Genomic DNA, 27,025 nt, shown 5'->3' with positions numbered 1-27,025 from the left:
CAAGAGTTGGTATTTTCTGTCTTTTCCTTTTGGCCATTCTAGTGGGAATTGTTTCCCCCTACCCCCCGAGATGATCAACCAGAATTGAAAACCCCAGGTTAACTTCTGCTTATCCTTCATTAGGTTGAACAATATGATACTGCTCTATTTCTAGGTTAAAAAAAAAAAAAAAGAATTCAGTATTGCCTATTTCTTATTGGTTAAATTAATACTTCCTTCACATCTTAGATTTATACTAAAAGTGAAACTTAAACAAGAATGCACATCAATTGAGAAAGGTCTTAAATATTTGAGTTGAAATAAAGTTTTTAAATTAAAAATGGATTTCAGTGACTCTTATTTATTTTTTAATGCTTATTTACTTTTGAGAGAGAAAGAGAGACAGGGTGCAAGTGAGGGAAGGGCAGAGAGGGAGGGAGACGTGGAATCTGAAGCAGGCTCCAGGCTCTGTCAGCATAGAGCCCGATGGGGGGGGGGGGGCTTGAACTCACAAACCTTGAGATCACGGCCTAAGCCGAAGTCGGAAGCTCAACCGACTGAGCCACCCAGGTGCTCCCAGGGACTTTTACATTTTAGTATCACCCAGATCCTTAAAAGCTTAAAAACAGACCAATGATTTTCACCTTCACTGCGCATAGAATCACCTGTGGGTTTTTAAAACTTAATTGTCCCTATCCAAACACTCAGAAATCCAGATTCTGTGAGATCAACTTGAAGCTTTAAAATGTGTGCTTGGAAAAGACTGGTGCACAGACAAGGTCAAGAACCACTGATATTGCCTGTCCATTGGTTTTTTTTTTTCCCAAACATTCTAAGGAAAAACTTAATGCTTTGGTGATGTTACATACATGAGAGGGGAGAGAAACACCCAGATTTCACTTCCGTCCATATATTTTTTTAAGTAATCTCTACACCCAATATGGAGTTCAAACTTACAACCCTGAGATCAAGGGTTGTGTGCTCCACCAACTGACCCATCCAGGTGCCCCTTGTTCCTCCCAGATTTTAAAATGCTTTGTTGCATATTAAGTTGGAAAAATGATTTTACCAATGGCAAATACCCGCTGTGTCTCACTGAAAAGGTCTCTGGCTACTGCACCAAAGATGGAAATCTTGGGTTTGATTTGCACACAGCTCTACGGACTCACAGTTAAAGTATCACCAACGGCATTTAATGTTTACACACAGGTATTCTAAAAGTACCCAGACACAGGGGGAGGGGAAAATAAAAGGAAAAAAAAAAAAAAAGGACCCAGACACAGTCATATTACCAGATAGCAGGACTAGGCACATACTCCATGACCAGAAAAGCAGGTGTGCATGTACACCCTCAGAAAGAAAATTATTTAAAAAAAATTTATGACCAAGACAAAATCTAACTAGTCATCTTTTGGGAAGAATCAAATCTTTATACTTCCTTAGAGTTATTTTCCAGAGTAGTTTTTAGATAGATAGGGATAGTGATATATCTAACGATATAGAACCATTGCAACTTTCAAGCTCAAGACCTTTAAAAGTCTTACTGCAGTCCTGAATCAAATTTTTTCCGCAAGACCCTTCCCTTATCTCTACCAGCCATAACTGCATCTACATTTCTACATGCGAAAAGAAAAGAAAAGAAAAGAAAGGAAAGGAAAGGAAAGGAAAGGAAAGGAAAGGAAAGGAAAAGACAAGACAAGACAAGACAAGACAAGACAAGACAAGAAAAGAAAAAGGCCTGGGAACGTCATTTTTATCAGTATTTACCAGCTCTGGAATTCTATTGCCCTCCACGTGATTCTTTCCCCTGTCTGCTTATAGAGCAACCCAACACCTGGAGTTAGGACACAGGGTCAGAAGTTGAAAGGACACTAATTCTTAGGCGCTGTTAATTATTAGGCCCTACCACAGACCGTCAACTGGCTTCCAGGCCAAACAAGCTGAAAGCATCCTAGTTGGGAAGCAAGACAGCCTTCCATCATCTGACATCCTCAGGTGGGATTTGGTTCTCAATAACCCCTGGAGGCTGATGCCTGTTCAGTGTTTTCAAGCCATCCCCCACTCCGTTTTAAGTGTTTATACACCTGTACAACTTGGAGGATTAGACGACGGCTACGTCACCTGGCGGTTTTCTCCAGAACCCCGCGTATTCCAGGGCGCAGAGGAACAAGTTTGAGCCGCACCCGGGCAGCGGCTCTCTGGCCCAGGCGGGAACCACTGCCAGCCGGAGCTCTGCTCCCCTTACTAAATGACTGGCCAAGCACGCCGGCGAACAGGCCCAGAAGATTCCACCACAGACCCAGCTACCCCCTGCCCTCCGCACGACCCCTGCCTGCCAGGTGCTTACCCACTTCCAATTGTCCGCGAAGAGCTCAATTTCGGGTCTCTATTCAGCGCCGAACGAAACCCAGCGCACGGCATCCTGGGAAATGTAGTCCTCGCCACGTCCGGGGGTCGCTGGCTCTGCCCGCGAGACGCCCCCCAGGAGGGATTATTCTGCCTAGGCGGGCTGAGGCCGGAGCTGCCGTCTGAGTGTGCAGATGGAGCAGTTCCCCGCGGAGGATTCGGGGTGCTCTCCCGGGTCGGAGGGAAGTGAGAGAACTACACTTCCCGGGCCGCCCTGCGCCGAGCCGAGCCGGCAGCCTCGCTTTGCGTGACCGCGGCAGGTTGGTCCTGGAGCAGATGAGCGCAGAATATTTAGGCGAAAGCGCGAGGAGGGGGGAGCGCGGGGCAGGAGGAGTACCTCGGCCGAGAAAATTATGCATGCGTTAGGGAAGCTCTAGGAGAATGGCTGTGGAAGGTAAGGGACGCTTGGGCATTTTAAGCTCCCTCTTAACCCGCGCACTCCACTACACACATCCCTGATGAATCCTGGGGAACGTGGGGAGGAGAGGAAAGAGGGTGGTGGCGAGCGGGCCCTTTCCTCCTACACCTCTTGGCACTCACCTGAGTCCCGGAAGGCGAATAGGCGCTTTCTTCAGTTGCTTTAGAAAGACATGTAGGTGCGCAGGACTTTGGGGCTGGAGGCAAACAGTACCCCTGATGCGAAACGATGTGCTGGAAGTGGGAAAATCGGAGAGACGGGCATGAGGTCTCAGCTCCGAGGTGTCCCTTTCGCTGTCCCCTCTAACCGGGGCGGGCTGGGTGGCCGCAGGACTGGGAATGCCCATTTTGTAACACCCCCTCCCCCCACGTGGGAGAGGACCCCCGGCCGGGTGCGTCATCGGGAAGCCTGGACTTCGATTGGGTCCAGGGCCCCTATCATGCGCACCCGACAGCGGTAGCAGCGGATGTACTCAGAGGGTGGAGGTGCCCCTACACCTGTCTCTGTTTATACCACCATCCCCGGGGTTAGTAAAGTTTACAAAAAAGAAATGGAATCAGCCAGGAATAAAAAAGAATAGCCAGCCTCTTCCGTTGGGGTGAATCCTTTCCTTTGAAGATACCTTCCTCTTTTTCTAGTGTGATTTTGGCCTTTTGGCTTTGCGGTTGGAGCTCTACGATACTGCCTCTCCTGAACCTCCTGGTTGAAAGCAGAGACAGGAGGTTTGTGAGGGATCCCGAAGTTTTACTTCAGAATATCTTACCTTGGAACACAAGACTTTTTTGTGTGCAGGGTAATTTATGGGGAAATATGCGTGGACCAGATGTGTTTGTGATGTCAAATTGGAGGTCAAAGTGTGCCTGAATGATAAAAATGCAATAATTATGGGACCGAAGTTACCTGCAGAGTTATGGTTCCTGAGTGTGCCTCAGGTAAGAGGGGAACTGGGGCAGGAAAATGAGGGCATGCCCGCCTACCGCATCTGGCTCCTTGCCAAGGGGAAATGAGCCCGTTCCTTGTAGGCTAGAGGCAAGAGGGAGCCGCAAGGGCTTGCTTCCCTCACCCCTTCCTGCCCCAGGAGAGAACAATTGAGCTACTCTGACTCCTGCTCTCATAATTATTTAACCACCTGAAGTGGCAACAACCCAGTTTCTGTGCTCAGTACCTTAACTCAAAAAACTATTGCCTTTGGGCTGAGTTTCCCAGTTGGCTACTTTTAGTTACCTATTTATTAATATACTCACATAATAGTTTCTATATTACATATATAGCATACATGGTTTTGAAAAAATAGCCAAAATAAGCTTCCTGTGCAAATAGAATAATGTGAGAATCAGGCTTCGTGCATTGGTACAGTTGATGGTACGTGAAACAAGGCTTCATAGGAGTGAAAAAAGCTAACAGAGAATAAGGATCATCTTGAGCTTCAGGTCAAGGGTAAGTTGACCTGCTGGCACCCCTTCTGCCTCACCCTTCAGCTGACCTTGATTATCCTCTTTTTCTCTTCACTCTTCTGTGTTCCCAAGTGAGGGACACTCCCATGGTTGCCAGTCCACAGTGCATTTGAAAAGAATGTCCTGCTTGCTGTAAGAAGTATAAAATTAGTCATATTTCTTGTCTGATGGGTTATTATACCAGCAAAGGCAGACCTTGCAAAAACAAGGGCTTTGGAATGAAGTACACGTGGACTGCAGAGGCTTATTTTATTTTGTAGAGATTTATTGGTTCAAGTGCTTGTCTAGTAAACAGGAGATCCTGAGTTTGATCTCAATGTTTCTCAATGAAGTCTCCACTTGAGGAATGAAGGAAGTTTAAAGTTTGGCTGCAAATAGGATTCCTAGCTCAGTTTTTGCAAAGTCTGTTTGCTCAGCCTAGACTGGGCTCTTCCTGGCTGCTCTCACCTGATCTTTAAAGGCTCAGGGAAAACTTCACTTCCTCTGCGAACCTGACTCAGCCCTGCCTTCCAGCTCTCTGCCCCAGTCTATGGGAGGGGCTTCTGCACTGAGCTTCCCTCGTACCTGTGGTTACACCTATTTTAACATCTCCAAACTTAATCTCTCACTGGAGTATAAGACTAACCCCTTGGGGCTTGGGACCTTATATTCCCAGCCAGTAGCACAGTACCAGACCCATAGTAGGTACTCAATAAATGCTTATGGAATGTATGGGAAATAAACTCATGGCCACTTTTGTAACTGACTCCATAAGTGTGCATGGGGCTTTCTTAGCCCAAGTGCCATAAAATCAAGGACTTTCTGAGAGATTTGAAGGTAGGAGAGACTCTTAAAGGAAGTTCCCCTCTCCTCAGTTTTTAGTCTTGATACTCAAACAGTCTGATAGAGCAGTACTCATCCAGGGAGTCTTGAACTTCCTAGCTCATGGCTGGGATATATTGGGGCTGTTGTTCCTATTTTTTGTCCATAGGCCAGGGATGCTGTATGTCCCTCAGTGCATGGCCATCCCATGCAAAGTTCACAACCCCAAACTAGGTAACAACCCATGTCCCTAAGTTCATTGAGAAACATTGATTGGGAGAAGGAATTTTGCCAGAGGAACTGGAATAGGAAATAACAATATGTGTTACTTAACATCTGAACTTTAGTTTCTGAATCTGGGAAAAAGGACACACTACTGTTTACTTCCTAGGAAAGTTGAGAGGATTTAATAAAGGAGAGGCCTTATAGGAGGGTACTTAGAACATAGATCCTTAGTAAATGTTTTTGTATTCCCATCCTTAAAAAAAAAAAAAAAAAAAAAATTTACTATTTGGCATGTTTTGTGTTCTGAATTTTCACTTATTCACACAAGTCTAATTAGCAAATTAGAAGGTGTTTTATCATGTGTAACCTGTTTGGTTAAGTAAGCTTGACCTTGTGTTAAATATAAAGTGTTAGAAGTATTAAAAGTGTTAAGAACAAATAGGGAGCTGATTCATTTTGTTGAACCTGTGGCCTTGAGTTTAAGATGATAAAGAGGTGCCCTATGTTTTATGGCCACCCTGGGTTGTGTTTTCTTCTCTGAATTTCATTACGACATCCTGTTTCTATTCCCTAGCCTGGTTGCGACCCATGCCTTGCATTTATGGGCAGCTGGGCAGCTTAGAGTTGTACCTTCCAGCCATAGAATGCATGGTCTGCTTTCAGGTGGGGATTATATTTACATCCATTGTCTTTTTTGAAAAAAAAAAAATTGTAGTAAATTACCCCAAATAGCTGGAAAAACTAGGGCCACCAGGGAGGAGGTAGCACGCAGAAACCACAAAGTAATCCATTCTCCATGGACAGACTGTATAGATGATTGTGTCCGTGAGGTGATGTTTTTAACAGAAATAGATTGCGTTATTATACAGGGAACAGAAAAAGTGGACTCATCAGGGACAGTGTCTTATTCATCTCTGTAGTCCAAGGTTGGTGCCTGGCACTCAGAGGACTGCAGGAATTGTTCATGAATGGAGTAGAAATGCCCCGAAGCAAGCAAAGGGTATTCCTACTCTTTGTTCTCATTTCCTTTCCTGCTTGCTTCATCCTTAGAGCTGCATTTAAAAAAGGGAGTAGATAAACATTGTAGTGTTTCTATTCCAGATGTAATAGACTTGTCCCTCTTATGTGGCAGAAAAATGACTTCCAATATTCAGCACTTCACCTCCCTAAAGATTTCAAATGGAAAGTTATATGCTCTAAATGACATCTGTTAAGGAATCTGAATTTCCCATCCTAAATGAACAAACTGGCTATCAAATGGCCTCTAAGTCATTCAAGGTTCAGGTTCTGTAGTTTCTCTCCTGCAAAAGAGTAAAAACAAAAAACAAAACAAAACAAAAAAAAAAAAACACCTGCCCATGACCAAGGTATTGTAAGGATACATGACAGCAGCTGGAGGAGAGGGCAAAGGAGATAGTCAAACACTCCTAGCAAAGAGAAGCTGTTGTAAGTGATGGCTCTCTACCCTGCTATCCTGTTTGAATTCAGAACCAGGTCACAGACTCCCGACGGGAGATAAAAATGTCTTTATTACAGGACTCCTCGGGCTGGTTTGTTTGGCTTTGGGTTGGATGATAAAGCAGACTTGCTGATCTTGCACCCAAGCAGGGAACCTGCCCCTCATGGAGGTACTTGCCCCTGTAACAGCCTGAAGAACCAGGAGAACGTGGGCTCCTGCAGCAGGCAGGTGGGACTCAAAGGGAAGGAGAGAGACCAGAGCCACATATGCTTTGTTCCCTTTCATAGACGTGAGTCTATAGTTGTCTCCTTTCTGAAAAGAACCTGTGAGAGTGGAGAGAGACCAGAAGTGTCCACGTGGATTTCCCCTCTTATGAAACCTGGAACAAGGAGGAAGATGGCCCTCCATTCTAACCCCCCTGACATTTTTCTAAGTGCATTTTCTTCTTGAGAACATTGTAATCACCTCTTGTACTTGGTGGTGCTCGTGCTGTCTGCAGGTGGGCCTGTCTTCAGCCTGGGCCATGGTAGACCCTTGGTGAATTTTGTTGAATGAGGGAAGACAACAAATTAGTGGGTAGGGTTATGGATGCTTCTGATTGCCCCAGTAGCTCCTTAGATCACAGAGGAGAACTCCCCTCTGTGTTCACCTACAGAGTAGGGCTGTAGAAGTGGTAGGAGCGTGTAGACCGGTTTCCATAAGCAGCTCTTCCCTGTGCATGGTGATGTTATTAGTTCAACTAACTGCCTGATTCTCTTCCATTTCACTTATCCTCAAGGGTTTTTTTTTTTTTCCTTTTCCTTTTTTTTTTTTTTTCTTCTAAATTTATTTTGTTCTCTGGCCCAGAAGATTGGACTTTACTGTACCAGCAGCTTGTATTAATCACTTTTTTTTTTCTTTTTTTAAGACCTGGGAGTGGTGAATCGAAGCTCGTCCTCAAAAATTCTTGTCTAGAGTGTGAGAAGCGGGGCCTGAAATCCTGCCACTGTGCTTGCCGAGGCTGGTTCCTGCCACTCCTGTCACTTCTTTGGGACCTCTCAGCCAGTTCAGACAGGGTGTCAGTTTAATCCTATTCTTGCCTGACCTGGCCCGGCCCTTTCCTTCTCCTGTCTTGCTGTACTCCGGAGCCAGAAGAAACGAGGGCTGGTGTTCATAGGGGAGATCGTGTAGAACGTTGTTGCCGTGTTCTGTTAGGCTGAGTCACGGTAGATGCTGTGGTGACCTACTGGAGGGGCAGCCCGGGGTCTGAAGCTGGTGCTTGAACTCTAGGGAGTGTCACGTGTTGTGCCTTTAACTAGGAGAAAGGTAGGGAATTGCAAACTCCTTGGCATTGTATAGGTTTTGCATTTTCTGTGTGCAGGGAACTTGACTAAATGTGGGGGGAGGAGTCAATAAAGAAGGGAGCTTAGCCTGTTCTGTACCCGCCCCCATCATCCCTTTGCTGAAGGGAGACAAGAAGCAGATGAGGTGGAATGATAGAAGTGCTAATAAGTAAAAGCACAAACAACGTGATGTGGGAGGTCTGAGAACAAATGGAGCATCTAGTTCTGAAATGGATGGGATAGCCTTGCCAGAGGAGTAGCATCAAGTGAGCTTTGGACCAGGATATTGATGGCTGGGGAATGGGGGGAAAGGCATAAAACAGGGGTGTATGTAGAGTATGTTCCACCTAATGGATCCCCCCCACCCCCCATGGTCCTGGTGTTGTGGTTGTTTAGCCCTTTATGGACAGGAAAGTGAATGAGGATGCTCCTGAGTCCTATCTGGTTATTACTTTTCCTGTGGGCTCTATTAGCTGCTTGGCCAAACCTTCAGCACTCCCCACAGCCCAGTTGGATCTTGGGTATGGTCCTTTTGAAACCACAGGAGCAAGCGGGGAAAGCTGCTCTCTTGTAAATCGAGCTGATTTCTCCCCAATTTGCTGAAGTGGAATGTAGCCGTGCTCCCAGCTCTGAGCTGGCTCATGAGAGCAGCATTGGCTATATTTAGTCTGGTTTGTCTAAAGTGTGGGTGCAAGAAGCTGCTTGCACAGCTTGCCTCCCCGAGTGAAGAGCATGAAGGGGTGGCAGCTGTTGGGTGCCAGGGGCAGCTGCCTCATTGCCTTCAGATTTTTTCCAAGGGCACTGAGGCTGGGAGGAGCCAGCTGCCAAGTTCAGTTCCTTTGCTCCTTGGCTGCCCTTGTTGCTATGCTTATATGGTATTCTGTCCAGGAAATCCCAAGTCTTCAGTGATTTGACAGATGTGTATAGACTAATCATGGGGTGTGAAATCTCAGATCCAGCTAACCTGGAGAGCTGGGGGCAGAATGGCCCCAGACTGTGAGGGCTGTTGCTGTCTTTAAACGTACAAACTCCGCAGCTTTAGACGGGGTGTGAACCCCAACTCTGCTGAAGACTTGCTGTGTGCACCTGGGCAATTTACTGAATAGTTCTGAGACTCCTTGTTTAGCAAATGAGAGTATTAATAGTAATGACCTCATAGGTATGTTGAGAAACTTAAGTTAGTATCAGTAAAGCTCTTAGGACCCATTCTGGTCATTGCTCAATAAACAGTAGATGTTAGACAACATGATGGCAATGATGTCTCCTTCCTGCCACACTTAAGAAAGCATCTAACCCATCTTTATGGCCTTGTAATATACTGTCATATATAATAGGTGCTCAGTGAAGGAATGTAGGTTCTCAGAGTTGGGATAAAACCAACCAAATGTGATGGTAAAATATGAGTCATCTTTACTTTTAAATGTATTATTTGATTATCTGATTCCCTGCAGTTATGAGGCAACAGAGGGAGGTAAAAGTTTTCATAACAGGTGTATATTCACTTAAGTCTCATCACTTAATGATATTTCCCCACCCAAAATTTACTTGTCACTTAATACACACTGTTTCATTGGCTGGGCTCTCTAATGGTCTGATAATAACTCAGCCATACAATAAATAAATTGATTGCAAAGACAAATTTCAGATCTTGCAAAAGAAAAAAAATTTCAAGCACTCTATGAAATTGACATTGGACAACGGATGTTATCATACAGCTGTGACCCAGAGAAGATCTGGCTAAGTTAGGCCAGATAACTGTTAAAGAGGACAATAATCAACCTAAGATGGTGATTTGATAGTCACCAAAGGAACATATTAGGATCATCTAAGGATTATAAAGTCTTTGTCAAAAATTGTTGCCCTAATATATTTTGGGGGAGAAAGATCTATGTAAATAGACTGTTTAAGAGTCAAATGTGAAATGAGCAAGGTTTTGTCCTGCTGATCTAAATTTTACAGAAGTTACGTAACAAAAAATGGATTATTTTGGTCTAAGAATTAACACATATTTACAATTATCTAAATTTGGTTAAATACAAGTTCTTAGTTTCTCCGTCTCAGATAAAGTATCATTTAAACTGTTTCAGTGTTCTCTTTGTGTTAGTATGCTAAATTTAAAATTTAGGTATCCTTTATATATCATAAAATGTATCTTTTGTGCCTCTTAGAGTTTTGACAAATATATTCAGTCTCCCCACCACCGCCATCAAGTTCAGTTCCTACACCCCAAAAAGTTTCCTTTTGCCTCTTTGTAGTTACCTTTCACCCATAGCCCCTGACAACCACTGCTCTGAATTCTGCTCTCACACTCTGGTCTTTTTCAGAATGTCCTGTAAATGACACATTCTGTTGCCATTTGAGTCTGGCTTCTTTCATTTAGTGTAATGCACTTGAGATTCACCCATGTTGTTACATGTATCCATTCAGTCCTTTTTATTGCTGAGTAGTAGTCCACTGAGTGGACATACCACTATTTATCCATTCACCAATTGAAGTACATTGGGTTGTTTTCAGTTTTTGGTAGATGTGAATAACCACTATAAATAGTTGCCTATAAGTTTTTTGCGTGAACAGAAGTTTCTCTTGTATAAATAAGTAGGAGTGAGGTTTTTGAGTCCTATAGTAAATGTGTTTTAATTTTATAAGAAACTGTCAAACCGTTCTTTAGAGTTACTATGCCCCACACATAGTACTGTGCCAGATTTTCCTCAATTTGGATTTTCTTTTAAGTTTTGAGTTTTGTTTTGAGAGAGCGAGAGGCAGAGCACATGAGTGAGAAAGAGCACGAGAGAGTGCCCCAGGCAGGCTCCACTCTGCCAGTGCACAGCCTGATGTGGGGCTCAATCCCAGGAACCTGGAGATAGGGATCTGAGCAGAAACTAAGAGTTTCAGAAGCTCTATCAACTGAGCCACCCTGGCACCCCTGGATTTTCTCTGTTAACAAATCTTCTGATAATGAGGGTCTCACAGAAATAAGATAATTATTTTAATGGGTAGAATGTAGGCATTTGGATGGTATTAGGAGGAAGTAACTTTCCAGAGGTGGGCTCTTGGGGCCGCATTATACAAGAGTGTGCCATATGGCTATGGCAAATATACACCCTTGGTTTCCAGGTTAGTCCAGATCCCGAGGATGAAGATAGCCTAAAAATGCCACTGGTTTTGCATCCAAAAGAAAGCTGTTAACAAATTCTTGTGTTACTTTCTATAAAGGGACTTGTATCAAGCTCTGGATACTGAGTCATTGTTGTCAAATAAGGAAAGCGGCCCAGATTAGGAAAGGCTTACCTTGGAGAAAGATAGGCAAGAGCCTGTGGACAGCAAAGGGAAGACCATGTGGGAGGCCACAGAAGAGCTTAACTGGAGTGGGGAACAAACTTCCTTGTCCTTGAAAGGAGTTGGCCTTATTTGCCAAGGGGAGTCCTGACCTGTTTTGTGAAGCCTAAGAAAAAGTTAGCCGTTTCTAGTGTGACTTAAATTATGAGGATGCCTGGGCCAGGGGCTTGTTCTGTGGCTTTGGGCCATTCCGATTCCGAATTGGCTCTTCAGTGAGCTGTTCGTTTATATAGTGGGAGCAGTGCTTTCCCTTGCTAGGAGCACATTTTATTCAGCTGCAGTCTGGATATAGGACCCAACGGCAGAGTTGTTTCCAAGTGCAAACAATCGTCTTGGAGGTATCATTTGGACAGTAACACACTAGGGCTTCCAGGATTTTCCACTGTCTGTGTGACTGTGGCATAGAATACTTGAATCTGGGATTGCTACAGAATTCCTAGATGCATGATTGCCTTAACTATTGTGTGAGGTTGTAAAATGTTTGCTCAGGGTTTCTTTTTAAAAAAAATTTAAGAATGTACCTGTGCATTACATGGAGGTGAGTATGTTAACCAGACTTCGGTAGATGTACTTTGCACTTTTGTCTCGAGGTTGTGATTACCCCCTTGATGACCAGTGATGTATATTCAGGTATAGGAGAGTTCAACCAGTCACCAAGAAGTGGAGCTGGGGTGTACCAGCTCCTGGCCTTGGCTCAATCAGTAGATGTGTATCAGGGCCTTGTGATGCCCGAGCTCTTGCTTTCTCTTTCTGCTTTCTGATTTTTTCTGTTAAAAAAAAAAAAACAACAAAAAAACCACTTTTTTTACATGGTGGTCCTTTAATCTGCGTGGATACACTGGGATTGATATTTTGTATTGGAGTCATCTAGGAAGTTTGTGGGGGTACAGCATTTACCTCTGTAGGCTAGAATTGGAATATTTTTCATTTTATACTCACAAATCTTAAGCACTTGCTAATAGGAAGTAATAGGTTCCTAATAGGTTGGGTAAGTCTAGGAAAAGCAGGTGTGCTGGAGACTGAACTCTAAGTCTTTCCTTGATGATGAGATTCTCCTGGGACACTTAATGACACCCACATTCCTAATCCCCTCCTTTGGGTGTATTGTTGTTTTGGTAAATCAGAAGTGGGGCCCTGACTACAACATGTTCCCTGAGTCATTAATAAGCAAATTTGGGAGACACTGATATAGGGGCAGGATTCTTAATCTCAGGTCCTGAGAGGAGATCCTTAACCCCTTTACAACTGTATGCACAATTTGTAGATGGACATAATGTGTATTTTTTACTGGGAGAAAAAAAAAAAAACCTGGGGTTTACATTCTGTTCTTAAAGAGGCTAGGGATGAGTAATAAGAGCCTTATGAGAACATGCATTTGACTTTTTCTTCTGATACGTCTCCATTGCCTACAACTGTGTCTGACCCAATGAAGGCATACAATTATTTATTGAGAAGACAAGAGAACTAATGTTATTTTGTGCCTACCCTCAGCCAGGTTCTTGGTGTCCGTTCTAAACATTAGTTTTCATAATGCAGTGGGATAGGTGGTTTCCCCTTCCAATAGTTGAGGGAATTTAGGTCCAGAGAAGATGTGTGATCTCCCCAAGGCCACACAGCTCATTTGTGGTGGAACCAGGCTTTGTTGCCAAATTTGCCATATTCCAGAGTCCTTACTGTACTATGTTCCTTTTCTGGTTTTGTACCAGTTCAGGAGGTGGGTTCTAGTTTACTAGCTCTCTCATGGAAATGTTGGTAATTTAAGAAAAAAAAAATTACATTAAAATACAACATTTCTTATTTGGGCTCTACAATAGAAAAAAACTCTTTAAGGCTTTTGGATCAGATCTGTAATAAGGTGTTTGTCTCGATTTTGCTTTGTAGAGTATTGCTTCTTTCCTTTTAGGGAGCCCCAGGTCTTCAGGCATTTGTTGCTGCTGTTGCTGTTTTCCCATGCTGCCTTGCAAGTTCACTTGCATGCCCAGCACAAATTAGTGTAAATCTGTGTATCTGTGATAGGCTCAGCACTGTAAATGGCACTGGGCAATATACCAGAATCTAAGGCTGTGGACCTTCCCATCATGGGGTTTATTGTCAGGTCAGAGGTTCAAGAATTGTGTTGTAAATGTATCCCAGTTTAAAAAAAAAAAAAAAAAAGGTTCAGACATGGGCAGGACATGTAGGCAGGGTAGTCTGTGTGGGAGCTCTGCTCTCTCAATCAGGAGCTACCCTGCCCACGGCATTGACCCACCCATTGCCCTGGACTCCCCAGGAGAAGTCTTTTTTCTATTTTAAAGAGTGAAGGGGCACCTGGGTGGCTCAGTTAAGCATCTGACTCTTGATTTCAGCTCAGGTCATGATTGCGTGGTTTGTGAGTTTGAGCCCCAAGTTCTACTCTATGCTGACAGCATGGGGCCTGCTTGGTGTTCTCTCTTTCCCCCTTTCTTCCACTCCTCCACTTGCTTGCAGGCTCTCTCAAAATAAACAAAAAAAAAAAAGTGAATTAACTGCTGCAGAAAGCTTGGTCCTAACCTGGAGAAACTGAAAAACCAAGCAAGCTGAAGTATTAAGAGAAAAGAAAGGAATGGATGTGAGAAATATTTCACAGGGGGAAAGGAAGATAGGATTGGGGCTTGTTTCCTTATAGGGTGTGGCAGGCCCTTAATTGCTCCCAACTCTCCACTGCCAATAAAATACCAGTCCAAACTCCTTAGCAGCCAGAGCCCTTCCCAGAATGCTAAGACCTTCCTACTCTGGGCTGATTTCCCTCCCTTTCCCCTTCGGAGTCTACCCTGATAGTCAGTGGGGCCCAGCACTCAGTTGTTTGCTGGCTCGTGGCACACCTTAAATCCCCCTCCCCTCCCCCCCCCCCCCACCATCTTTGTGCTCTTCTCCCACCTCAAATGCCCTTTCTCCCACGGGTTCGTGTGATGTCCTTCTGCTCTCCTTCTGTGTCTACAGCAAGAGGATAGATGGGCGAGAGATGAAGATCTCCGTGTGTGGGAAGAGTGTGTCTGTCAGGCGAGGGCAGTGTTGAAGGGGTAGGATGAAGAAGCGGAAGGAGGCAGGAAGAAGCAGCCGTGGTAGCAGTGAGCCATTTTGGAATGGAGCATGTCAGCATCACCTGATGGTCAAAGACCACCAGCAAGGTATTAGCTGGGGAGAGTCCATGAGTTTGGCAAGTAGTAAAAGATACTCTGATGAAATGAGAAGCAAATCCATATTAAAATAATTCAAAGATTAAATGGATGATGACACTACCCTTGATACACATGTATTGAAGTGGAACAAAGGGAGAAGTTGTTATAGCAAGAGAGTGATCCAGGTTTAAAGAGTTGCACTGTTCTCACCATTGAGAGGATGTGGGAAGGAAGATGAAGGCCTTTACCTAGATGGGAAACCAGTTCAAAGGAAGCTTTTTTTTTTCTTCTTTAAGCTAGAAATATTTGAGAGAGTTTGTAGATGGTGTGTGTGTGTGTGTGTGTGTGTGTGTGTGTGTGTGTCCGTCCGTCCATCCATCCATCCCAGTGGATAGGGAGATTCTGAAGATCCAAAGGATGGAAGGGAAAATGGATAAGCAAGGACCATCACGAGTTTAGATGTAGAAGGTTTTTTGTTTTGTTTTGTTTTTTTCTGGAACGGGTGGGTGGTGGGTGATGGGTGGTGCAGGTAAGGAGTGTTATTAAGATATGTAATCTTCAAGAAATACTAATACCTATACTGTGTGACCAGCACTGTCCTGCTTATATATTAACTCCTTAACCTTCCCATCAATCCTATGTGGGAGGTACCATTATCATCCCTATTTATAATTAACGAAAGGGGCACAGAGAGTTAAGTAACTTGGGCATGGTCACTCAACTGGTAATGGTCAAGCCAGAATTTGATAAAAACAGAAGATGTCTGTCCATTTTCCTAGTTAGGAAACACTGGGAATACTGGATTAAGACATTATCATCCTTAGAATTTTCTTTAAAAATGAGGGTCTTAAAGTATGACCTTTAAGGGGGTACCTGGGTGGCCTCATCAGTTGACTGACTCTTGATTTCGGTTCAGGTCATGATCCCAATGTCATGGGATTGAGCCCCACATTGGGCTCTGTGCTGGGCACAGAGCCTGCTTGGAATTCTCTCTGTCCCTCTGCCCCTCTCCCTGGCTCACACGTGTGCAGTCTCTCTCAAAAGGATGACCTTTAATAACATAGATCATTGACATTTTGTTAGTTTATTTTGTAATAATTGACTCCAGGTAGGTCAGGTGTGGAATAGGATTTCGGATTTCGAATTCACAGATGTTGGAGGAGGGTATCATTTTCAGAATGCAAGTCATTTCCTAGAGAGGTTAGGCCTTGGTGGGTGCTGGTCAGCCAGCTGGTGCCATGAGGGCACCCTGACCCTACAGGCTGGGTTTGGTGTTTCAGGAAAACTAATAGGGGTAATGTCAGAAAGGAAACGCGAAAAAGGTACTGAAAATAAACTTGGCCAATTTCATAATTTTGCCAAGATAAGAACATGTTCCCTATTTTCTTCGATCTCCTGCCCCCTTCCTGCTTTTAAAGTTTTAAGATTTAGGTTTCCAGGGTGCTGATGCCATTGTCCCTGATTCTAATGGTAATGGTAGTGATTTTCTGATTGATGCTTGGTCTATTGCCTGCTAAGTGCCTCTGTAGAGCCCCCAGGAAACTCTGCCTCCCTCTGACCTGCTTTGCCTGGCCAGAGTTTCTTAATTGAAACTCAATAGCTGGTAGCTTTTGGCACCCGTGTGTTTGCTGGGGCTCACCCCAAGGCCATCATCATTGAAATCCTACCGCCTTGGCTTTACAGAGTACTTGGTGCTTTCCAAAGTACAGTTTCTCATCTGAACCGCAGCTGATCCATTGGCAGCTGGAACAGGGGCTCTTGTTCCCATTTCATAAAGAAGGATGTGAAGGTTCCCTTGTCCAAGGTCACATAACATATTAGTGACAGAGCTTAGATTAAAAACTTGGAGTCTTGAGTCTTTGATGGCTTCTATTACTGCTGCCATGATTGAAGGGATGGCACAGGGCCTACTTTGAAGGGCTTTGCAAATGGGCTGTTCTAGAAGGTATCCAGAATTCTCTGAAATTATGGATGGAGGCAGCCAGAGTCGGGCCAGAGGTCATGTAGTTCTCTGGAAGCACCCAATCCGTGGCTCCGGTAGTGAGAAGCTAAATTCCTTCCCCCCTCCCCATTATTTTGTTGATTTGCCATAACTAGATCTTCTAAATAGCTATATTAAAGTAATATTTAAACACTTTTTTCTAGGTGTGAAAATCTTTCATAGTCACCACAGACAGAAAAAAACCCCACAAATAAGAAACTGGGAATAACAATAGCTAATATTTACTAGGCACTCACTGATAGTAGCAGCTGGAGCTGCTCTCCAGCCAGTCTCCCTTGGTACAGCTATACTGGCTGTTGATAGCCAATGACTTCTGATGGGTTGTGGTCTGGACCATACTGGTTGTTTATTTTGAATATCCTACCTGTTCACAACAATCCCATGCGATGGTTCTTAATATTCATTTCCTACGTGAAAAATGAAGGCCCAGAGAGATTAAATAATTGCCTCAAGGTCACCAGCTGGTAAATGATGGAGTAAGAATTCAGACCAAAGTTCAAATGACTTCAGTGCCCATTCTGTTGCCACTTAGAAAGCCAGTAGATCACCCCAGGGAAAGTTCATATTTCCTTCTGGGCTTTCTATAAGTAATTCACGATAGCTGGTGTAACCTGTCATTTTAGCAAATCTCAGCGGTTGGTTAGTTGATAAAATATAAATGCGTTTGTGTTTTTGCTTTGTTTTTTGGTCATTGTGTATGGTAAGCCTAATGAACAATTTCATTCTCTGTAGATACAACATTTAATGAGGCCCAAGTTCCAGAAAGTATCCTGTCAGTTCTGTCCCTGTGACTTGATGGTGAATGTCAAAGTCAGAGTCATAGAAAACCCCTATCTTGTGTAATAAAAAGATGGGGGTGGGATTCAAGGTGCACCATGAGCCAACAAACAACTCACTGCTGGGCAGATTCCAAAGGGGAAAGGGAAGGAAATCAGCCCAGAGCAGGAAGGCCTTAGCATTCTGGGAAGGGCTCTAGCTGCTAAGGAGTTTGGACTGGTATTTTATTGGCAGTGGAGAGTTGGGAGCAATTAAGGGTCTGCCACACCCTGTAAGGAAACAAGCCCCAATCCTGTCTTCCTTTCCCCCTGTGAAATATTTCTTAGATCCATTCCTTTCTCTTATTGTTGGACTAGTTTTTAGTTTAAGCCTGTTTCCTATTTCTCATCTGTTTTTGTTGTATTTTCTGATAAATTTTATCTTTCAAGCATGTACCATTCTTAATTTTTCAACAGCTTGTTTTGCCTGAAATTTTTATAGCATCTAATCTTTGTGGATATAGTATCTTGCCATATTTCATTGAGGTTATTAATGCTAACATTTCTGTTGTTTGATTGAAGTTTACCTGGCTCTCCATATGCCTTCAAGGTGGGGTTTTTTTGGTTTTTTTTTTTTTTTTTTTTTTTTTTGGTCTTCATTCTGGTCTCTGTTCTTGTTAGATATTCAAGTGTTTGTAGATATTAGACTCTCTGCTCATGTTTGAGTGACCTTAATTTTTTTAATTGTGGATGGATGGGGCCTGTCAATCATGGTTTTCATTATAAGATGTATTGGCTGGATTTTTAGAATGAGGGAGGAGGTTGTCTTACATCAGAATATTTAGATCATTTTTTCTTGGACTGGTTAATCACTCAGAAGATCCAATATTCAAACTCCCAAATCTGATTCTAGAGTCTATGGCCTTATCTACTCATTTTCTTAATTTCCAGATAAGGTTCAATGTCTGGGTATATTTAATTGTATTACTTCTAGAAAGTTAGCAATCTAAATGTAGAATTTATAGGAATTATCATTTCTGAGGATGATAGTTTTAACCAGAAATTTCCCTCACTACAAAAAAAAGATACGTGGTATATGCTCAGAAGATCATTGTGAAATGTTATTTTGCTCAGTGCATCACGTCTTCATAAGAGCGTGTAATAGGATGGAGAAAGTTTCCTAACTCCCACCCTAGCGCTGTGGTGCATGTGTATACATTCAGATGTGACAAAAGTGGTCATGCAGACCAAAACAGATTCAACCCCAAGAGCGGTGTCCTATTTATGGGACTTGTTGGGGCAAGAGTGTTTCTTGATACTTGGGATTAGGAGTTAGTATTGAGGTGGCACCAATCATGTGTTGGTCTGAAAAGGGTTAGGGGAAAAAGGGCTGGCTGGACTCTTAGTAACTTGTCATGTACTTGTGTGTTCAGGTTATAGCATTTTGATTTAAGCATGCATTCTGCTGACTGCTTCTAGAGACTTTCCCATGTGGTCCCTTCTGCTGACTAGGTCTTTTTGAACTTAGAATGGAGAGATGTCCCCAAGGGCCACCCACAGTTGCCTCTTTCTGTCCTGATTAGGTTTTTCTCCTCTCTTTTCCTCTGTATCTACCCACTGGTATTTCATCATTGAAGTGGGAATGGGGATAAGGGCTTGATAATATTGAGCTAGCATTTTTAGAAGAGCCAGCTGTCCTCCATTGGCCTGGCCACTTGTCCTCCATTTTTGAAATCTGGGCTCCCATTCTCAAGGAGGGACAGTGGGGTCCAGATTCCATGAAAGAAGCAAGAGGAATGAGACCACAGCACTAAGAATTCTCTCCTGTTGAGAATGTGAGGCAACCTGCTTAAAGATAATGGTCTGGAAAAATGTGAATTTATGATACTTCACCAACCATGTTGGGTTTGTCAAAGGATGAGAAAAAAGGAAGATACACTGGAAAATAGGACAACAGTGAAGAGGGTTTGGTGTCTGGAAATACTTAAACAGTCATTCACTAGGCATGAAGAGAAAATTTATCCAGTTAGAAAGGCTACATCAGCTATTTAGACCTGAAAGCATAGTTTTGTTGTAAACCTAAAGGTTTTAATAATTTTTACATAATTTAATATAGTCTGTTAATATCCTGGAGCAAAATACTATTAGAAATTCAAGAATTTTTTTAAATGCAACATAGCAACATTTCCCAACTTTTTAAATTAACCTTTTAAAATAATTATGATTACATGCTTATATATACTCTTTGGAAAGTAAGTAGAAAGAAAAAAAAAATTATCCATGGACCCACCTCTTAAAAGACCGGTATTGCTAGTATTTGGCATATTTTTTTCCTAGCCTTTTTTCTTTGTATGGTTTTTGGTTTTGCCTAGCAGTCAGAAAGCATTTTGCTTGCCTTTTAGTAGGATATTTTGGTCTTCAATTGGAGTTGACTGTGGTTATGTTCAGATAATGCATGTCTGGGATTTATTCTTTTCTTGTCATGAGGCTGAATAAGCAGTTCTTCAGTTCTTGGCTTGAATAAATTCACTGTGCTTTTAACATAAAACATTGTTCAGATTAGAAAGTGAATAATCCTTAGAGTGAAGAAGTATGATGTATGTTTTACAACCACTTAAAAAAATGTCAAATCTAAAAAAATCAAAAGCACAAAAATGGCTTAGGGAAAATATGTATAACAAAGATAAGACCAAGTCTCCTGAGGGACAGACTGTCCTAGGACCACTGAGAGACTCATTATAGATGTCTAGTAATATTTATTAAATATACAATAATTACATGCAACACAGTGGTCTCAAAAAAGAGCGACATCTTTATCTAGAGGCATAGAAGAGAGGAACATAGTGTGATAGATACACTACTGAAACCAGGGCTAAATTCTAGTCCTGCTTGCCCTGCTAACTAGTTGCTACCTCAGCGGAAGCTGCCCTCAATATTATCACCAATAAAACAAGGCTGTTGAGCTATATAATTTTAATGAGTTTCTATCCTCCTCTGACATTCGGTGACTCAATCAATTTATGATTCTGGGACCAAACACGGAGAACATAAAGATCCAAAAAATCTAGCAGCTACCTTGACTCATTTCCCTCCTCCCTCACATCCAGTCAATTACCAAGTTGGACCCATTTTACCAAGTCTGGGGTTAGCAGATAACATTGGTCAACCCTTGACTGAAATAATTTGCAGGGGTGCCTGGGTGGCTCAGACGATTGGGCATCCGATATAGGCCTAGGTCATGATCTTGCCAATCCTGAGTTCTAGCCCCACATCAGGCTCTGTGCTGACAGCTCAGAACCTGGAGCCTGTTTCAGATTCTGTGTCTTCCTCTCTCTTCTCTATCTGCTCCTCCCCCACTCATATTCTGCCTCTCTCTCTCAAAAATAAATAAACATTAAAAAACTAAAAAAAAAAAAAAATCTGTAAACCAATCTCCTTCTCTCCTCACTACCTTTGCCCTAACTTAGGTCTTCATCTCTTCTCACCAGGTGAATCCGGGAGCTTCTAGAATGAGTTTTTTCTGACTCCAGTTCTGAGCCTCCCAAGGGTGCTGTGTATGGAAACAGTGTAATGTTTAAAAAGAAAATCTTAACATGAACTTGCTTAAAACCCTTCCTGGGCAGCCTTCTAATCTCAAGATGAAATTCACGGTAAAATACCTAACACACCAGGTTAGAAAGCCACAGCACTTTACTGACATCTGAAGACCCTTGTAGTCACCAAAGACCAGGTGTGGTTTGGCGCATGTGGGTGACTCAGTTAAGCATCCGACTTCAGGTCAGGTCATGATCTCACAGTTTGTGAGTTCGGCCCAGTGTCGGGCTCTGTGGTGACATCTCAGAGTCTGGAGCCTGCTTTGGATTCTGTGTCTCCCTCTCTCTGCCCTCCCCTGCTCACTCGCTTGCTCTCTCTCTCAACATATTTTTTTAAAAATTAAAAAAAAAAAAAAAAAAAAAAAGACCAGGGTGGTTTGACCTGACATAAGCTGTAGGGACTGGAAAACCCAACTAGCTTTAAGTAGTAAGAGGCTGTGTATTAGCTCATCTAATTGAGAAGCCTGGCTATAGATCTGGCCTGGAGAGAAGTTTAATCCAGATTTCTAGTTGTTTCACCTGGACTTCCTTTCCATTCTGTTGCCTTCTCTTCTGTGTTGACCCAATTCACCCAGAGACTTTTTGTCTTGAGAGGTCAGAACTGCTGTGGCAGTTTCTGTCTCCTCCTGTGAACACATCTGGTAGGAAAGAAAACAAGTCTCTTCCCTGTAATTCCCACACCAGTGCAGAGGTGTCTGATTGGACAGCATAGGTCATGTGGTCAGAGATATGGAATGTGCTGATTGGCTTAGCACCAGTTCATGCATTCAAGCCCTGGAGTTGGGGTAAGATCCCAGATGAACTATAAAAACTGGGAAGAGTGGAACTATCCCCAATCAAATATTGGGCTGTGGTGGAGACAGGGTGAATGGAGGTGGGTTGAGACAAAATAAGATTCACTGAGCATACCATGCGCAGGATTGCAGTGATGGTGAGAAGCAGTAGCAAGTGACCTGGGGAGGCCAGCAATCAGAGAATCCCAAAGTTGGGGGATGATGGTTGCCTCACTCACTGGTTCTTAATTCCAACCAGTCATTAGAAGTACCTGATGCCTGGGCTGTTTGAGGACACATTAACTTGGGTTCTCTTTTTGGTTGGCTAGGTCTGAGGGATTTTACAAGTTCTCTGGGTGTTTCTAATATGCAGACAGACTGAACTATTGATTGGGTTTAGGTCCAGGTTTCATTTCCTGATTCTGTGGAATGGCAACAATCGTAATTACCCAGCAGGATTGTTGTGTATTGATGTGAATAAGGAATACAACCTACTTAGGTGCTCAAATAAATGGTAGTTTCTTATCCGTGGTTCTTACCTTTACAGGGATACTGTATTAGATTCCTGAGACTGCCATCACAAAATCTGGTGACATAACCAGCAGAGAATTTCCCATATTTCTGGAGGCTAGAAGCCCAAGATGAAGGTGTTGGCTGGTTTGCTTTCTCTTGAGACCTTTCTCCTAAGTTTTCAAGTAGCCTTTTTTGTGTGCATACACCTCTGATATCTCTTCCTCTTTTTGTAAGGACACCAGTCCTATTGGATTAGGGCCCACTCTTATGGCCTATTTAACCTTAATTACCTCCTTAAATGTCCTGTCTTCAAAACGTAGTCACATTGGGGTTAAGACTTCAAGTGAATTGCAGGGAGGACACAATTCTGTCTATAAGAGAGATGGATCCTTTGATTCTCTGATAGCTAGGGTTCCTTTGCCTGGAAAAAAGCAGACACACAAATGTATGTCAGACTTTGTATGCATTTATAGGACTTTGAAGATCCCACTTACACAGGAACATCTGAAGCAGCCTTGCAGAGGAAAACCAAAACCCAAGAGGAGGATGTGTATAAAAGAAGGCATTTCATCTCCTCAGCCCATTCATTTAACAAGCATTCGCTGAGTGCTGCCCATGTGTCAGGCACTGTGCTAGGGTTATAACAATGAATGGCACAGGCAAGCCTCCTTCTCTTACCACTTAAAACTTTTATTGGATGCAATAAACACATAAGCCATCTCTACATGGCAGTACCAAGTGCCATGTAGAGAACCAAAACAACGATGGGGGATGGGGTGGGATTTGCCTGGGAAGCTACTTAGAGAAGGTGGTTAGGAATGTCTTCACTGAGACGATTAAGCGGAGGCTTGCACAACCACGAGTCAGCCATGCAAATGGGAGTAGAGGGTTTATGGCTGATGAAATGCCTGCTATTCTCTGGTTTATTTTAGTATCAGCTGGTGGAACCACCTCCTCTCTCAGCAGCTGCTCCCCTGATTGGGTTCTTCTGCCTGCAGAGCAAGAAATAGGAATCTGCTCTGAGACGGGCATAGCTGTTGTGGCTTGCTCCCCTGTCTTTGGATGTCTTTCTCTTCTCCTATATCTGAAATGTTTAGGTCATGTATTTGAAGGGATAGGACCCATCAATTCAAACATCTGTTCCTCTGAATTCTCATGGACATGACGAGACTTCAATTGTTATTTTGACTTCAGCATGAAATAGAGTAACACTGTGGGAGAAGCAGTCGTATCCGTGGCGTGGTAAATGCATAAACAATAATTGTATTGTAGTACATGTTTCTATAATAGTACACTGTGGGTCTGAAGGGTCTAAAGGGACCCCAGATGGCATCTGGATGGAGTGGAGAAGACTTCTAGAAGCTGCATCCTAAAGGTCCCCCACTGTCTTTAGGATAAAGAACAAAATCCTGTCATGAATCGCAGGCTCCTGTAGGTCTAGTACTTGTTACCCCCGCCAGTTCTCTCCATCTCTCTGCCAAGAGAGGCTGGACTTGGCTCCTTACTTTAGGTTGGGGTCAGTTCTGCTCTGTGATTCTCCTTGTGGGTTCCAGGTTGAAGGAGCAGTAGCCCCTAAGGCATGCTTTTTTTTTTTTTTTCTAGTTATCACAAGTGTGTAAGAGGCCAAATCAAACTTCGTAACCACTGTTCACATCTCGTCCACTTCTATCCATTGGTCAAGTTAAATCACACGGCCAAGGCCAAAGTCCTTGTCTAAGCATATACACTTTGCTCTGAAAGAAGAGGAGTAAGTGTTTATCAAACAGTTGATCTATCATAGCATGTAAGGTGCTTAGAATAGTGCCCGTTTAGGTTTGCCTAAAGTATGAACAATAATGTACTTTTAATAGTCTTACTTTGGAGAAGGGAAAAAGAAGGGAGTAATAAACAGGGGAGAGGATTATTATGTAGGGCAAGACTTGCCTTATGGGAGGAGTGTGTGGGTTGAAGATGGAACATAAGGCAGAGCTTGAAGATTCAGCTAAAATGTGAGAACATGAGCTTAGAGTGGTGCCATCTTCCTCATGGCTTTTGTTTGCAGCCAAGGGGGCAAGTGGCTGGATTGATAGACTTTCCCTGATCTGAGCTCTATGTACTTGATTCTTTTCCCCCTTCTCTCTAATCTTAAAGGAGAGGTTTAGATTGTGACAGTTGGTGTTTACAATGTTTTAATGTCTATCATATTGAGAACTGAGTAGAAGCATCTTTAGAAATAATTTACACCACCATAAAATGACTTGCTAATCTTTCAGAGTGTGTTCTTTAGAATTGTTTTTGTTTTTTGTATACCAGCCAAGACGATCTAGACCAATGAGGAACCTGGTAAAATATTTTAGAAGCATCATCTGATTTGCAAAGCTAAGTGGGAATATAAATCCTTTCTTAAATACACAATCATGCTTTCTGCCATTTACTTGTGTTTTGTTTCTTTAGTTGTCTCTTAGGGCAATGTTTATATATGTGATTAAAACGTCCACAGGATGTGTGCCCGCCCACCAGTGTTCGACTGTAGGATTCATGAGTGGGAACATAAGGGCTGTGGGATATGCTGGCTTGTACCAGCAGGCCTCATGTAGCCCCTATTATGCGTCTGGTCTTTAAAAGGATACAGGTAATGAAGTTGATAATTAACAGCCATACGATTTATTAGATGCCTAATTTGTAGTAGTGACTTGCCCTGTGAAGTGTAGATAGATGCTTGGGGAGTTAGGATTAAGGAATACAGATAGGTGTTGGAATGAAGAGAAGGTTTTAACGAGACCTGAACTGCATCTTGAAGGGTGCCCACATCAAACAGATGAAGATTGTCACATGTTTATTCATCCATATAGCTAAAATACAACATTGGCTGTTTCCCTGTGTTTAAAGCATTTCTTCACCGTCCAGTTGTTTAGTGAAAAGTCCCAGACTTCTGATCCTATTACCAAAACCCCATGCACTCAAAAGCTCCCTGATCATCTTCCTGTCCCATCTCCATAATTTCTTTTCAAATGACCTACTTTTCCTTGTAAATGTTCCAAACTTACCTAATCTGTACCTTCTTTTAAATTGGTCATTCTTGTGCTTGCTTCGGCAGCACATATACTAAAATTGGAACGATACAGAGAAGATTAGCATGGCCCCTGCGCAAGGATGACACGCAAATTCGTGAAGCGTTCCATATTTTTTTGACAGTAAATTTCATATATTAAAAAAAAAAAAAAAATTGGTCATTCTTGGGGTGCCTGGGTGGCTCAGTTGGTTAAGTGTCCAACTTTGGCTCAGATCATGATCTCACGGTTCCTGAGTTCGAGCCCACGCCCGGCTCTGTGCTGACAGCTCAGAGCCTGGAGCCTGCTTTGGATCTGTGTCTCCCTCTCTCTCTGCCCCTCCCCTGCTCATGCTCTGTCTCTGTCTCAAAAATAAATAAAACATTAAAAAAAAAAATTGGTCCCTCTTGCTTGGACATCTTCCTTGATCTTTGGATGCAAAGCTGGCCTTTTCTTCAAAACCTATCAGAAATACCAAGTTCTATGGAGTCTTGCCTGTTCTGTTGTTTTCTTGGAAGTAATCCTTTTCTCAGTTTTTGAACCCTCTTAGCATTACTTTCTCTGCAGCTCATATTCCCAGCTTCCCTTGCTCTCATGCCATCTGCAAGTAACTATGGCTTGCTTATTTTTGGTCAATAGCATAAAAGTACTCAAACCTTTAGCTTTTATAGACAAGTAAAAAAATTTTTAATGGGACACTCACCGTTTATATAACTTTTACTAACATTAAAACTCATGTGAACAGAAACACCACCTCTAATCTAATTTCATAAAAATCAGCATTTGACCCCCAAAAATGCAGGGTATGAGAGGACAGGGCTTTATGCTGAAAACTGGCCAATGGAAAACTCCTGAGGCTATCTGGTTTTGTTTTGTTTTCCATTTCACAGAGGATCAGTGAAATGTTCATCCTGTATCTGCCCTCTCTGGGTAGACGTTTTCAAGTCACTCTTTTAGTAGACTGTGAGCTTTGCCAGAGCTGACTTCTCTGATTCCCAGTTTATCTCTGTCTCCCTCCAAGATAATCTTGGATCTCTAAAAGCTTATAACCATGACAAAAATAACACTGATCTGTGACACAGAAGCAACCAGGCTGGGGAATAAAGATCTGACTCTGTCTGAAATAACTAAACAAATAGTCACTTTTATACACACACACTTCAGATACACTTTTATAAAAGAGCAATAGACAGGTTCTAAGTGCTGTTCATTCTCAAAGAGCAAAAAATTTATAAAACCCCTAATATGGCATTATATCTTCTTTTGTCTTATCCCTAAAATGTACATATGGTTATTTAAATGACTGAAAAAAATCTTAAAACTATAGAAAAGTCCAACTATTTTAGTCAGTTTCTTTTCTTGTCCCCCCCCCCCCCCCCCAGGTAACATTTACAGAACAGAACAAATTGGTTTTAACATTGGGAAGACCCTGATCTTTTAAACTGGCACTATCCAGTAGAACTTTGTGATGATGAATAATGTTCAGTAATCTGTACCATCCAGTATAGTGGTCACAGCCACATGTGGCTATTGAGCAATTGAAACGTGGGTGATGTAACTGAGGAATTAAATTAAAAATTGTATTTAAATGTAATTAAAATAACCACATACTACTATTGGGCTCCTTTTTTGGACAGTACGGCCTCAAAGATTGACTAAGGAGTATTGAGCTTTAATTTGTGATGTCAAGCTGCATGGTGTTTTATTAATTTTCTTTGTATACTTGAGAAATTTCAAAGGAGCATTTTTTTGAGTCTTCAGCGAGTTGTATATGTATCAATGGCTCTGTTGACCTTTGAGCTCCTTTCCATCTTCACAAGTCT

The 27,025-nt window shown here is 42.7% G+C and overlaps 1 protein-coding gene and 1 non-coding gene across 3 annotated transcripts in view; both read left to right on the top strand.

Annotated features, from left to right (window-relative positions):
* Nucleotides 1–2,687: 2,687 nt before the first annotated feature.
* Nucleotides 2,688–27,025, top strand: part of SAMD12 (sterile alpha motif domain containing 12) — a 378,717-nt gene continuing 354,379 nt past the window's right edge. For both annotated transcript variants that reach the window (XM_042973076.1, XM_015534604.2), the window contains exon 1: nt 2,688–2,779. In XM_042973076.1, the coding sequence (XP_042829010.1) occupies nt 2,767–2,779 (13 nt within the window). In that variant the 5' untranslated portion in view covers nt 2,688–2,766. The remainder of the gene's footprint in view (nt 2,780–27,025) is intronic.
* Nucleotides 25,234–25,340, top strand: LOC122235187. The gene has a single exon (XR_006213313.1). It is a non-coding gene; the product is annotated as a U6 spliceosomal RNA (small nuclear RNA).

The sequence above is a fragment of the Panthera tigris genome, chromosome F2 (assembly GCF_018350195.1).
Source record: "Panthera tigris isolate Pti1 chromosome F2, P.tigris_Pti1_mat1.1, whole genome shotgun sequence".
NCBI lineage: Eukaryota > Metazoa > Chordata > Mammalia > Carnivora > Felidae > Panthera > Panthera tigris.
The sequence above is the reverse complement of the archived record's forward strand: the minus strand, read 5'-3'. Positions and strand labels throughout refer to the sequence as shown.